General features: G+C 41.2%; 1 protein-coding gene across 4 annotated transcripts in view; it reads right to left on the bottom strand.

Moving 5' to 3' along the window:
- The window catches only part of ephb2b (eph receptor B2b), a 139,457-nt gene that overhangs the window by 58,567 nt on the left and 64,828 nt on the right, over nt 1-16,062 (bottom strand). For all 4 annotated transcript variants that reach the window (XM_054783625.1, XM_054783627.1, XM_054783626.1 and 1 more), the window contains exon 3: nt 7,741-8,425. In XM_054783625.1, the coding sequence (XP_054639600.1) occupies nt 7,741-8,425 (685 nt within the window). The remainder of the gene's footprint in view (nt 1-7,740; nt 8,426-16,062) is intronic.

Here is a 16,062-nt window from a genome sequence, read left to right as displayed (position 1 = left end):
TCTGGTATGTAAGTCTTCTTTCCTTCTCATAACTGGAGATTAACAAACACGTAAGGGGGAGGTGAAATTGGCTTAATTAATTTTCTAAAGTGGTCCTTTGACCTTTAGCAGGTTGTGGAGCATTTAATCTCCAACATATACAACAACACATTAATTGAATGTCAGGACGTGCCTATAGTCACACGTCAACTCTGCAAATAAATACAGTGCAACTCAGCCTTCGGCCTGCGGGAGTCATGGCTAGTGATGGTTCCAAGGAAGAAGACTCTCTCTTGTTGCCGCCTGTTTTGGAACATTTGGCCTTCATGGTTTAAACCGACAAAGACAAGTGGATAAGATGAAATAAGTGTGCTGGCTTTGTTGAGTAGAGAGATGTTCCCCAATGAGCATCATTAAGATAGTGTAAATCTACATAAAGATGCTGATCTGGGAGTGTCATTTTTGGTTAATATATAAGCTTCTTTTCTCAGTGAATAATGAATTAATCTTTACAGAAAAATCAAAGCATGTGCAGAAGTGGCTATAACGTATACAAGGGAGATGACATCAAGCACACCATCTAGAATGTGACACATCTTTTGAATAAACTACAGGAAGTAATGTCTCTGACATATGCACAGAAATACATATGCATGTCAGGAAATGTGAATCATCTTTGAATCTTGACAGTTCTAAAATGTCTTGACGAGAGAACGCAACATACTTCCATTAGTATGCCTCCAGCCCATCTGGACATCAACACTTAGAGAAGTTCATGAAAAACCTGTCAAGAGTTTCCCCCCCCAAAAAAACCCTAAAGTAAATGAAGAGTCTAAATGCATAAAAGGTGCAACTCTCATGATGACTAGAAGCTGCACTATAAAAGTGTTAGTGTAAGGTTCAGATACACATGCAGGTTGGATCAAAAACGATTTATGTTAGGATACTGTGGTGCCGCTTAAGAAATAGATGACAGGATGTAGAATGAAACTGTCTGTCTGGCAGAGAAGCTGCAGATTTCACACTCCATGGTGATCGCCTGCAATTGAGAGTCAAGGCTAACAATTTAAGTACAGACATTGGCTGTTCCACTCAAGTCTTGGATCTGACGGTAGAGTGTTTCAAATAGCCAGATAATCCCAAAGGAAGCCAGTAACGTTGAATGCTAACAACCAAATAAAATGATTGGTAAAAAATAGATTGATGCATGTGGATATGAAGCAACATCTGTTTTGCCATGATTTGCACATACCGTTCAGATACTTCCTAAAAATCCAGTAAAACAAAAAGGCTCAGTCTACTACTCTACCAACCGCTCTCCATTGGCCCTCTGCACCACACTCCAAACAATGTCTTCCGGAAGTTGTCTTTAATTTTAAAGTGACTCTTCCAACTCAAAAATAGGCCAGAAACCTAATTGGCACATTGTACGGCTTTGTTCAAGAGACTTTCTGTCTTAACCGTTGCTCCCCATCTTTGATCCAAACACATGCTTGATCAATCAGCCTTCCTTAGCCGAGAGGGAGGCATGAATTCTTCAACCAGACCTGAGTCCTGGACCTCTGAGAGGGCAAATGGGAATGTTTGGACAAAGGCACATATGGAACTGCATAGCTCTCATAATGGTCTGTCCAGGCTTCATCAAGCAGAACCATCAGTTTCCAGACTTGTCACCCAACATTTCTCCCCTTCACAAACACCAGCCCACTGTCTGATGCTATCAGGCGTCCTCATTCTTGGGTCGACAGGGTGAGACGGGGATAGGCGTCCGGCCCAGCAACAGGGGCCTGCGTGGAGCCTCTTTGGCAAATAAGATGACTGATCATGTGTAAAAGGATGTCCTTTCGGAATCCGAGATGCAAAAGATGGTGTGGGATAACGTGTGACACGAAGGGTGAGCCTTGCTCTGGTTTATGGAGCAGAACACGACTTGTGTGTGCGGGAACATGTGGAAAACGTTAGGGGCTTAACAGGCCGTGATCTTCAGGGTGAGGAGGGTGGGCGTGATTCGTGGGGACGACAGGCCACGTTATCACATCAACGTATGATGGATGGGCCGTGAAAAGGAGCATGATAAAGTATTTGTGCATGGTTATAAAACATTACGGTGTGTGTGTATGTGTGTGTACGTAACTGCACATGTGTACCGCTAAGGGATTTTCTGCACTCACTTTAAGTTAAAGGATCCAGGAGAGAATATATGCTGTCAAGCTCAGTATGGATGTGTGCACGATGCAGAACAGACAGTGAAAGACTGACTGACAGCAGAGAGAAAAAACACCTGGCCATGCTGAAATCTCATCAGAGTGTGGAAGAAAGAATAAAAGCTGGGGAATGTTTCCAGGGGCCTCTGTGGACTCAAGGACATGTCTTAGTGCTAACTGCTTTGCCTGCTGTTACTCCAGCGTCCGACACCGTGACGTCCCGGCCAACGACACGATTCTTAACGCAGTCATGTCACCAGATGATGCTGAACTTATGTCTTATTGCCTGTGCTGGCCTGTTTTGAGACAAATACTGGCGGCAATGAGCATCTGCTGAGGCAGTTCTCTGTGTTCCTCACATGCAACTAAACAGCCCCTCACAGCCGCTGAAGCCTACGTAATGTCACCATTACGCAATGGTGTATGATGTAGGGGTGTTCTGGGTCACGTTAGGTGTGATAAATACATTTATAGGTTTGATTTTCTTAAAAGCAAAAAATGATACATTAGATAGATCTATGGTAAATATAGAAGTACCTTACATACACTATCTAATCTACAGACTGGTGAAAGGTAAATGTAGTGAGGTTCCCCAGGCTGGTAAAGCTGACATGGTACCGTGAGGGCATTTTTGTTTTAATCTGCTTTGATTTTACATGTTGACTTTCTGCAGTTTGTAAATTCTAGTATGAATGATATTTCATCCCATAATTTCCAGTAAAGTCTGGCCCAAATCCCAATCCAAATATAAATGTTTACACAGTGACAGATGTGCCATGTATATCAAGATAATCCACATATCAAATAGTCCTGAACTGTGGACATTAATGTCATTTTAACCAGGCATCAGTGGGAAGATGTCTCAGTCTGTCGTTTTTTTCTATTGTTGGCACTTTAGCAACACCTGCACTTGGACAGCAGTGCTACAGAGAGGTCACAGTCTCACAAATGATCTGAACACAAACACGAACTGGCAGACGCTGCATGCGCGAAGTCATCAGCAGCCAAGCTGAATGTTGGCCTGCCATCAAGCTCCACACACTCACACATGCACATGCGCACACACGTACGCACGCCATGCTAATCAGTGATCTGATGTGATTTTCTCTCGTCAACATAATTTTAATTGGTAACCTCACACACACCTGTGTGTTTTGCCAAAAGCCATCATATGCAATTTCACAATGCCGATGTAGTCAAGTGATGCAGCAACAGGAACAGGAACCAGCACCAGAATGAACTGGTGCGTCATCTAGATTCTGGTCTATTGTCTCTTTGCCCTAGCGTAACACCAACCGCCTTTCACCCTTCTTTAAACAGTGCATAAAAAGTCTGAAGGGTGCTTTTGATTTGCATTTCTTCATCTTCCAACACAAAAGACAATCATCCAGTCATCAGCGCAGTTACCTCCCACCCTCTCTTGTGCTGTTAGTCAATTAGAGGTGCCATTATGAGACAGCAGCACCCGGGGAAATAAAGGAAGCCGTGTGGAATTGTGTAGGATGCAGAGTTGATTTCTTTCCTTCAAGTCTTCTCCAGATGGAGAGATTTCAATAATAGGGATTTAGTTTTCTTCACAGCCTATTTTCTATATTGTCACAGTGTATCTAAACACGCATTTCCCCATTGTGTTGCCTCTCTTCATCTGCATTGGGTTCATCTGCATTACTATTACTTCACAATTTGAAAAATCCTATTGACTGTAATGATTGTGAAATATTAACCAATTTGTGTGAAATTTGCAAAGAGTCAAATCTGGATCGGATCCACATTTAATGGTAATGGTAATGGTAATGACTTAATTTTATTTGAACATGCATACAAGTTACAGTGGAATACATCTCATAATTCAATTCACAGTTCCACATGTCCAAAAGGAGTAGGGAGAAGCAACGCTTATTTAATCCTACACCCCATCCGTTCCACATCTTTTGCAGAACATTTATTCACTTCCTGTATTCCATACTTAATTATTTAATGCACAGATGAATGATAAGATAATGCAACAATATAATGATATAATTATTAAGATTTTTCAAAATAAATAGAAATCATACAGGTATATAATAATCAGTGTAATAATAAACAAATAATAAATAAATAATAATAAATAGCGTAACAAAACAAGTTCAAGACTCTTCTTCCTTGTATTTTGCAAAAATCAACTGCTTGTATTTTTTCTTGAATTTGCTCATCTTGGTGCATTGTTTGAGTTCCTTGCACAATCCGTTCCATAATTGAACTCCACATACTGAAGTGCTGTGTTTGTTTTTTATCGTTGTTCTCGCATATACTGTAAATGTTTCAAGTTTAGTTTTCCCCTAAGATCATAATAGGTTATTGTTAGCTGTATGCATAATTTTTGCTGTTTGAAAATTTACTAATTCAGCGAATTTTAATATTTGTGATTTTAAAAATAAGGGATTTGTATATTCTCTATACACGGCATTTTGGATTATCTTCACTGATCTTTTTTGTAGTACGAGTAGTAGCGAGTGAAGATTGCTTTTATGGTTTTATTTTATTGTTATTACCCCATATCTCCACACAATAATTTAGATATGGTAATACCAGAGAACAGTAAAGAGTGTGGAGTGATGTTTGATCAAGAAAAATGTTTGCTTTATTCAATATTGAAGTATTTCTCACCACCTTATGTTGTATATTTTTGATGTGAGATTTCCAGCTAATTTTTTTCATCTATTATGATCCCCAGAAATGTATTTCCAGTCACCCTTTCAATGTCCACTCCGTCTATTTGTATTTGGTCATACATGTCCTTTCTTCTATTACCAAACAGCATTATTTTAGTTTTACTTAAGTTCAAGGATAATATGTTTTTATAAATGTTTTAAGATGGCCATTTCACCAGAGACTTTTTTAGTTAGCTCTTGTGTGCTTTCCCCAAAACAAAAGGCAGTAGTATCATCCGCAAATAATACCAACTTTAAGTCTTCCGTCACTTTAGCGATGTGATTGATATATAAATTGAATTATATACTGCAGCTGCACACTTTCTGAGGTCTATAGCGTTAGTAATATCCTCCGTTATTTCAATTAGTGCCATGGAGGTTGAAATGTTAGCTCCGTGTCCGTATTGACTATCTGCGAGAGACTACCTGCTATTGAATAGCTTTATTGCAATATAATAAGAATATAAAATAAGGACATGAAAGTTATCAATCAAAATAATAATCAGCAAAATAACATAAACCAAGGCACAAGAAATACAAATGTATTCTTATATAAAATATGTAATACATGAATTATCTACACAGAGATGGGTGGAGTAGCCAACAAAACAACCGTAGTGATTTAAAGTATTGTTACTTTACAACAATTTTACTCCAAAAAAGATATGTAATGTTACACATATCAGTATCGGTTGATATTGGAATCGGAAATTGAGAGTTGGACAACATCGGCATATTGTTTTTTGGAAAAAAAAGCCAATATCGGACATCCCTAATTATTTTTATACTTTGATAATATATTATTGGCCGAGTAGTGAGCATGTTGCCTCACAGTCAAGAGATCAAGGGTTCGAATCTTCGTTTGCGCAACATGGAGTTTGCATGTTCTCCCCGTGTGTGCGTGGGTTATCTCCGGTTACTCCGGCTTCTTCCCACCAAAAAAACAAACCAAAAAACATGCATGTCAGGTTAAGTGTAGACCCTAAATTGTCCATTGGTATAAATGTGAGTGTGAATGCTTGTTATCTGTATGTGCCCTGTGATTGGCTGGCGACCAGTCCAGGGTGTACTTGCACAAAGTCAGCTGGGTTAGTCTCCGACTCACCTGTGACCCTAATGATAATGAATGCTGTCATATAGATATTTTAGCTGTCCACATATTGATTTCACAAGTGAGAAATTCGTGATTTTGAAATGTGATTTCCATGGCGGCCATTTGTGCTATGTTTACTGTTGCCCAGGGAGATTATCTGAATCTGGCCTATAAAATGAGCAGCACTCTCACTCTTGGGACCCTTGAACTCACAACATTTCAGGCAAAGATGCTCAAATTCCAGTGAAAAAGCACACATGGGCATTGTTAAGTTTGCAATTCCATCCATGAAGATGGCGGCTCCTTTGTAGCCACGTGACGGGAATGCTGATAGCGGCGAGTGTAAACACAAACCCGTGTGTCTCTGCAGAGCGCCGTCCCCTGGAGGCCGCAAGGAGAAATCTTTTCGGTGTGGTGTACTTCTTTAAAGGGGAAATCTAATCTCACTTGTAAGGCAATCACTGAGGGAAGGTCCCAGCAATTTGTTGCAAGCATCCCCCTTGTATAGCAATGTTTTGACAGATTTCCTGACAACATAATTATTTGCCAGGGATCCAGCCAAGACTTTAATTGTAACACCCATAATTGTACGTTAAGCTGCGGGAATGTTGGGACAAAGCACCGGCTCGTTGGGTTATAAATATTACAGTACAAATAGTCGCTTTCATCTCTGGTGCTCGGTGCGGTTGCTGTGGCTCCGTAATCCGGCTATGAAAGAGGATCTCTCCCAAACCCTGCGAGGGCACCTCTTGCAAATCAATTCATTATGCCGTAATATCAGCGGGCCACGGCGCATCTTTCATGGATCAATTCATTACGCGCCAGAGGCGGCGACCAACCGCAGTTTGAAGCGGTGAGATCAGCTTTCAGGGCAGAGGAAGACGGCGGAGTGCAGAGCCAATAGGGGCAGCTTTGCATCAAAAAAAAAAAAAAAGAACAAGAAAAAACACGTTTAAGCTCTGTTTCTGGAGAAGACGGCATGCTGAGGTTCATGACTATTGTATAAAGGCTTCACATCAGTCTTCACATCCACTCGGGCCGCACTCACACAGATAATGCATTTTTCTCATAAAGCTTTAATATTCACTCAGGGCGCCGTAGACAGGGTGACGGCAAGGATGGTCAAAGTGTGCTCGTGTAAGGAATATGCGTCTAGGCTGGTGTCAGTACATCCCAGCCCCGTGGTGATGGAATCTGTTTGCATGGAGCAGCGATTTCACTGCCAGGATATGGAATGGATCAACGGGTTTTCTCTGCTGCATGGAAAACAATCATGTGTATAATCCAATTTCGCACAAAAAGAACAGCGTGACTAAAGGCGACCCCTGAGATGTTTGAAATTGTGACACATAGTGACAGACATGGAGGTCACCAAAACAAGCAGACTGGTGTAATTATGCGAGGATGCACTGCTGGCGGAGCAGATTGAGTATCCTCGTGTGTGTTTTTGTCCTGTACTCCTGGAGGAGCTTCTCCATATTAGCAGCCACTGAGGAGGCCTAGCAATCATGGCAATTACACACACACTTTAGTGGAGCTGCTGCTAGAACTCCACTACTGGTGGCCGATGACTTTTGCACAGTGGCGCATGTCCGACTTCCACTACCTTGGGGGCACTGTTCACCCTTTTAGCCTCTCTGTTTATATAATATTTTAACAATTTAAACAACTACTAGACACAAACAGTAGTACATTGTTTGTGCATTGTACAGTAAACAACTACGAGACACAAACAGTAGTACATTGTTTGTGCATTGTACAGTACACATACCTCGACACACTGTGCCGTTCTCCGTCGCTTCATTGCCGGCCTTGCACATGCAGCGTCCGATGGGCACCATCCATTCCCCGTCGCCATTGCAGTAGAGCTTGATGGGCACGTCCACCTCCTCCGCGTTAGGAATGCAAACACCTCGTGCCGCCACCAGCGAGGTGCTCTCAGCCCCCGACAGGGTCTCCTGGAACAGCGCCCCGTTTGTAATGATTCGAGCACACTTTCGGTAGAAGACGCGAACAGCTATGAGGGACATGCAGCCGCCGTAGTCCTGGAACGCCAGATAGAAGCCGTTTCGCGACACAGGGCCGAAGCTGCGGACCTCTGTGTTGATCTTCATCACCCTGCCCCCGAGGTCCACCTGGGAGAAGCTCTCATCTGCTGCTATGGTGTCCACCTTAATCCAGGGGTTCTCCATCCAGGCTGGCGAGGTTCTGGTGGCCGTGTCCGCGTCTGACTCGTAGTAGTAGAGGTTGAATGTCTCTTTGCAGGAGCCGGGAACATTGGGGATGCTACTGCAGTCCCTCACAGAGAACTTCATCTCCACATGGATTCTCTGTGCACCTCGACGCCGGATGTACTTCGTTCTCACCCAGTTGTTCTGGTTGTTGTCGAAAACGTTGCAGACCTGGTAGGTCCGGATGGTGTTCATGTTTTCATCGTAACCGCTCACCTCCTCCCACTGTTGGAGAAACACAATGCCTTTTAGTTTCATTCTGCATAAAACCTATCCATATACTGAAACATTTACGCCGTGTTTACAATTGTTATGTGTGGCTCAGTTAAAGCAAACTCTGGTGCATTTGCTCTGCTAGTGCCATTTGGTCAGGTGTGAACGCAGTAATCGGAACATCGGTGTGCGCCATACAAGCAGACCACTGGAGAGATGGGTCTCAGTCCGTTCATTTGCAAGTAAACTCTGGTGTGGTTCGGGTCACATAAGCTCAAAAGTGAACACTATACGGACTAAAGACACAGACCTCTGTTAAAATGACAGCAAAACGCATGCAGAAATAACAAATATGTAAGAGGAAATGTCTCTCTGCTTTGCTCTCTCCCTCTGTGTGTGAGACAACGGCACTCTTCAGAAGTATATTTTAGAAACTTTTTGTGAAATCTAACTAAGCTGGTAAAGATAGCAGAATATAGAAATGACCAATTAAGTAGTTATTTTATGAATATGTTCTTTACTATGTAGCCTTTGGTCTAAGGCTGCAACTAACAATTGTTTTCATAACCGATTAATCGGTTGATTATTTTTTTTGACTAATCGGATTTAAAAAAAAGAACACATTTTTAATTTCCACCTCTTTATTCAGAAGTGGAAGACTGAGACAGAGCAAGTAAGTGTGCAAACACCAGTTTGCCGCTTGAATATTCAGTTAAAATAATGTTAAATAATACAAAAATGTTTAAATGTTTGTTCTTCAGTCAAACAATAAATGTACACAAAAATACAATCATGATCATTTTCTTAGTTAACCTGAAGCTTGTTGTTTCAATTACCAGAGTAATTGGTTAGTGGTTGGGCCTGCAGCATATCAGAAAGGAGGCAAAAATGTTTTCGAAAGTCATTGCTGATATGTGTGAATATCTTGTTTTGGCTAAAACACGAGATAATAGGTCTGCTTTCATGGATGACTAAGGAAATGAAATAATATTCACATTTGAGAGGCTGACATCATAGGGTATTTACATATTAAAATAAAAAAGCGATTAATTGATTAATTGGGTAATCAATAATCAATTAATTGTTGCAGCTCTACTTTAGTTCCATGAAAAAAATACCAGTGCACCAAGCAAATCCCACCAAAGTGTGCACCAAGTATCTTTTTTTTTTTACATTTTAGGTCCAGAAAAAGAGTACTGAACCATGTGTGAACACAGCCTTAGTGAAATGTATCCCTCCCATAAGAAAGTAAAAGGTCAACATGGTTCTCATTATTAACAAACCCCTGCTGATGTAATAACGTGTATGTTGTGGTGCACACTTTGAAAAATGTAATTATCTGTGCGTAATCAGCTTAAGGCGATGTTGTGATTAAATTGATTACACGGTGCAGAGGAAACATCACATCTCTACATTACAGAGAGTCACTTCAAATAGCAACAAATGAGAACCAGCTTGTGCTTCTAAGCCTGGAGGTCCCGCTGGCACGTTTACTTGGACCTTTGCACATCTTTGAACCTTGCACCCATTAATATGATCAAGCAGATAAGGTCACTTTCAACACTTCTGGTGAGAGCTGGAACTGAAGACATAAACAAAGAAACAAAAGTAGAGCGGAGACCAAAGCCATACTTAGTTGGAAGGATTATACTATACTTTAATCGTACTTCCCCCTACAATAGTGACTGCTGAGCTTTGTGTACACTGTATGCCAGGCGGCACCAAGTAGCCCCCCTCAACCACACGAGGCACCCACGAGTCTGTTTTTCATGCGGGTTTTCAGTTAATAAAGTGAGATAAACTAGAAAGAAGTGCATTCAGAAATACAAAATGCTAATGGACAAAAATAATTTGTTGATGTTTTAATACAAAATGCAAGTTGAGGCAGTGACGGCGGTCACCAAAAAATAATGATAACATAAAATAAGTATTTAAATTTGTCAGTTGAATTGTATTATAAATGTATTTTCTGTGTACAGCAAATTCAACTGTGTTAAATTCCCAGTGTTGGTGTTAAAAAAATTCAGTGTTGCTATAACTACTTTTTGAGTTATTTTAACCAAAATAGTGCTATTTATCAAAGTGAGTTGATGTCGCTTGAGCGTGTTGGACTGGTACATGTTAAAAGTGATTTTTGAACACTTCCAAAGTGTTCCTGTCATGTGACGCTAGCTACTGACTCTGCCCCTGCTCTGAGTCAATTCAAAATCTCCAATGGTGGACGACAGCAGAAGTTCTCTTTCAAGCTCTTCTGCAGCGGCGTGTAATCACATGATGTAAGCCATGTATGTATACAAGTATTCAAGTTTTGTTGCACTTTTTCTGTAGACAGATAATGGTATTGAGTATTTATTACTTCGCTGTTTGCACTTTGTGAATAATCATTGAGACCAATGTAACTGGCGACGTGTTCAAATGGGAAAAAAGTACAATTCTGACGAGCTGTGGTTAATTCTAATTAGCAGCCTTTTGTCTATTCTCAGTGACTGACACGTTTGACGACAATAGAAGTTGCATGTCTTGTCTTCTCTATTAGCATAACTACTGTAACTAGCATTGCCGCCTAGCATTAGCGTTAGCTAGGCCTTCCACTGCTACATGGTGGGCTCACTATATTAATTTGTAATGCCGAGTGTCGCTTTCATTTTGTAAACGAAGCTCTCACGAGAAAAAAGGTTGGAGACCCTTGCTGTATTCCTTTTGCACAAAACATGCAAATGCTGCCAGATATTATTATATTGTTGCCATTCTTGTATAGACATGGTGCAGTAAGTATTAATAGTTGCCTGTATTTTGTATTTGTGTGTTATAACTACAATATATCATTAGTATTATTTGTATCATTATTATAGAAGTACTAATGTTTAATGTTGCTTTTACTGGAGAAGTAATCTTTTCAGAGAAGCTGAAGTTGAAGTCACTGTGCTTTACGTCAGAGTCGGGAGGAAGTGGGTCAGACAAGCCTACAATCACTTCCACTCGCCATAAAGTACACATTCTATTTATTTATTTTGTGTCTCATCAACTCTGCAAATTAGAGCACACATTAGAATAAAGGAAGATGGCTCACTTCCGGGGAAAAAAGATCTGTATGTTTAAGGCCGTGTTGCTAGCCTGATGTGACATTCTCCTTGCTCCGGGCGACCTTGCAACCGTTATTGTCGTGCCTTGAGTGAGCGCTCGTCTTTGTATCTAAATAGGGCACATTCGTAGCACATACTGTGATGGCTTACTGGCATAGTGAAAGCGCTTTTCACTTTAGGCAAGCTAAGAAACGGCCGTCATAGAGCAGAGAATACACAGTATTTCACTGGTGAATCTCATAAAGAATTATTGATTTCAATACGGAGTCTGGGATGCTTTTACACACCAACGTGAGACTTCTCTGTGGAGAAGCTCCGGATGCCTTCAGGCTCCTTGGCCATGGATCAAGGGCGTCAACTTTAAACACCATGCACTGCAACCACCAAGCAGGTCGCGACCTTGACCTCAACATCTCAGCTCGGGGAAGAAAACAGAGTGTTCTAAACCCCAGAGAGCCGCTTTGCATCAGCTGCACCCGCTCCACTTCACAGCTGATATAATTTCTCAAATTAGAGCCCACTTAGCGAGGACCCTGACACATTTTGACGGGTCGGGGAGGGAAAGTCAGCCCTCTTGTTACAAAAACTGGCATTCCATCAAACACTCTCTGTCTAATTAGAACAGCTCAAATTCTTTATTCCCATGTCCTAATTAATCACTGTGAGTGTGATGCTTGGTTTGGCCCAATCCATTTCTAGGCCCAAGCTAAACAAAAGGACACCTGCAGCCAGAAGTAATACAAATACTGACACGAACTAACTTGTTTAGTGAGATCTTGAAACTTTAAAAGCTTTATCTGGCAAGGAAGATATTTGGTAACAACCTCACTGTGAGAGCAACGGCACCGTGTCATTTCTCCCAGCCAATCAGTCCAGAAAAAACATCCCTTTAACAGTTCCTTTTTCCATATTTGAACTGTGGGTCTGCAGCAGTGGTTTTCAATGATTTTCTGTCATGCCTCCCCCTCCGCCCCACACGGGACAGAAATGTTTTCACACACCCCCAATTTGAAATACTATTGAGAAACTGATCATATCTATTTATTTGTCTGTACTGTACAGACTGAAGTCGAAGCTGAAACCATCAAAATGCAACAAATATACGCGTATTCAAGAGTCAAATTGCATCCTTGATCCCCTACAGATTTTTCAGAAGAACAGTCCAGAACTTTTATGGTATAGGTTCATTGCAACGAAAAGAGAAAATCCAGTAAAAAAACATTAAATGAAAGTTCTACATTAATTTGTATTTGATCCCAACCAGCAAGCATTGGGACCCCCACAGACCAGCACACAAATTATTCCTGTCCCTAAGTACTCCTAGGTCAACTCGTAATGTGGCTAAAAGACACCCGTCATATAAAGTCTCTTCCATTCAAACCTCTCCACCACCTTGGGCAGGACCAAAAGGCTATCAAAGGATTGTAGACCTGCACAAGACTGGAATGGACTGCGAGACCATAAACAAGAATGGCAGAATAATTGGGGTAAGGATGAGAAAGTTGAGGGACCACCACAGGTTTACAAGGGAGGAGCTGGACAATGATCTCAAGGGAGTTGGGAACACAGTCGACAATGATCTCAAGGGAGTTGGGAACACAGTCACCAAGACAAGCATTAAAAACACAATTTGTTGTCATGGATTGGTACAGGTACAGGTCTGTCTGAAGTTTGCCAAAGAACTTCTAAATCACAGGCAGCAAACTCAAGGCCCGGGAGCCAGACGTGTCCTGGCACATCATTTCATGTGACCCGCAAAAGCGTGTCAATCATGCGTGTCTCTTTTTTCTGTTTTACAGAGCGGGATCTAAAACGTAAATGTTTCTTAAATCTTTATTAATCTTGGTCACTTACCTGTCAGTGTGTCAGAACGTGTGATGGGAGAACGATGTGTGATAAATTAAACAAGCAGTCCTAACTGCAAGATAAAGGGTGGAGGCTGGAGGAGAGTCCGGATGTGTTGTTGCTGTCTAGAGAGAGGCACTGGCCGAGATCAAATTAAAATCATTTTATTTTGATGACGTGATGGGCAATTTTAAATGAACAAATCAAGACTCATCAATTATTTCTAGTTTTAAATGTAATTAAGGTGTTTTTATTCACTTTTGTGTCTCTCCTTGGAAACTAGGCTTTTGTCTGTTTCAACATCATATGCAAATAATATGCAAACTAGCCAATGACATCATCTAGCAACTTCTACAACAGCCAATAGCTGAAGAATTGGCAACAGTGGTCAGGCATGACCAAAATTGAGCTCAACCTCAACTCAACTCGATGTGTATAAGCAGATAAACGCTGAGTATGACCCCAATAACACCATCCCTACTGTCTAACATGGAGGTGGAAACATTCTGCTTTGAGCTGTTTCTCTGCCCAAGGGTACAGCAAGACTTGACCGCATTGAGCAGCTGATAAACGAGGCCATGTACCGCAGTCTTGGATGAAAACCTAGAAGATACACTAATTTTATCCAAGATACAGTGTGATTCATACCACTGATAATAAATACTGGCCGTGTAAATTAGCTGTTTATGTCATATTTCAGTATCTTTCAAAGGCTTCAAGCTTGAATGAACTGCTTATTTTGTCTAAAATCCTGTGACCGAGATGCCCCAGGCTTTAATTGTACATTTTAAGGATCAAGTCATCTTTTGGCCTTTTCTGGCACGCATCATCATCGTAGGTCATGAGCAGCCATTGACCTTCCCACTTGCTTGAAGAGCAGTGGGGAAGCTGAGGGCCAATTAAACAAGAGCGGACCATCTGCAGAGCTCTGGACACTGGTAGTTTGAGCCAAACTAATATGGAGACAGGTGGGGGCTGCTGGTGGGGGCGCAGCAGTGGCAGCAATGTGTGAGGGAGTGAAAGGTTTGGAAAAAAAGACCCCAAACAAAATGTGTTGTGATGGAGGGCCCCTTTTTGTCCTGTCACGGCCCCTTTGGCCCGCTTTCATCACAGCCAGTGGAGGGAAGCAAATGGGGCATAATAAGAGCCTAACGATCAAGTGCCGAGTGTGAAATTAGAAGAAACGTCTTCATTTTCACAGCTTTTCGCTCAGGAGTGCTGCAAGAGGGTGGTCATGTGTTTTAAGCACTGAAGGTGGAGGTAACACTGGTGCTGCACGTCACCACACATTAGCCACAGCCGGGACGGTTCCCTCAGATGAGGAGGCGAACACAAATTGGCTTATTCGGCTGCAAATCTTGTTCCTTTTTTTTTCCTGGTTGTTACTCCTGTGAATATTATATTTACATAAGAAAATGAAATGAATCTTGAAATGAAATGAAATGAAAAATCTTTCTGTGTACTAAATATCTCATATTACGACATGGACACCTGCGGCTTACAGACAGGTGCGACCTATGTACAAATCTTTTTGTCTTTAAATTTAGTGGTTGTGGCTTACACACCGGTGCGGTATAGTCTGGAAATTACGGTAATAACTACATGATAAAAATATGAATTAAAATAATTGCATATGTTAAACAATTAAATGTTATTACATATAACATATTACTTCACTCATTATTGTATGTCAATGTAGAGCTGTGGAAGAAAGCTCTAGCTGTAGAGCTGTTTTGTTTTAATACCCATGTGGACGGAAACCAGGCAATGGATGGATGGATAATGTTTAATGCAGCTCTTGTATTGGATCTCTTCAGCTTGTGCAGGTGTACCTAATCAAGTGGCACTTCAGTGTGAGTAATAGTAAATTCTTAATCATAATATATGTCAGCATATCTGGAGCTTGGTATGTAGCTTCCATTCCATCAGATATACAGTATTTGTTTTACATTGCTTTCTACTGTGCAATGCTTCTACATACAATGCTGTGTTGTGAGGGGCAGACTGCACAGATACTGTATGAGGCCTCAAATGGGCACAACATGTCCGTACATCTGCCTCACACAGATAAAGGAGTACAGCAACCTGTGTGAACGTACTCTCAACACAAAAAAAATAGAAGTCATCTATTTTATTGCATAGTGTTGATGCACAGTTGGAATTTCAACGATGCTACGTACGTACGTGCCGCGTATCGCCGCTTCATCACTGACAAAGCTAAATCAATTATTCACACAAACGCAAGGAGAAGAAACCTCATTGACATGCAGTCACTCGGTTTTCGGATGCGGGGATTTTGTCAGACAACTCACTTTGCATTCAATTACAATGACCAAGTCCTGCAGGACACATACACACACAACTTTACAGCACAAGCACGGAAAATATCATCATTGTTATGTTTTGCTGTACCTACGGTTGTCTAGTGTCATTTACTTACAAGTCACTGTCGTAAATACAAATACCGTTAATGCCTAATTAGAGCCGGGTGTTTACTGTATGTACCTAAACTGCAAAAAGGATGAGGCGTCAACTGGAAGCATTCATGGATCATTATAAACTCTGGAATTGGCTAATTGTTTTACCTTAATAATGATATGTAGTGCATGAGAAAATGGAAAGTAACCCATAGCTCTCTTTGACCATATGGTCATTTATTAACTAGTATATTAAACACGCATGAGTTTCACACCTACAGCTGGCTAGCGCAAGCATCATTTT

Source organism: Dunckerocampus dactyliophorus, chromosome 8 (genome assembly GCF_027744805.1).
Source record: "Dunckerocampus dactyliophorus isolate RoL2022-P2 chromosome 8, RoL_Ddac_1.1, whole genome shotgun sequence".
Taxonomy (NCBI): Eukaryota; Metazoa; Chordata; class Actinopteri; order Syngnathiformes; family Syngnathidae; genus Dunckerocampus; species Dunckerocampus dactyliophorus.
This window is presented reverse-complemented; position numbering and strand designations above follow the sequence as displayed.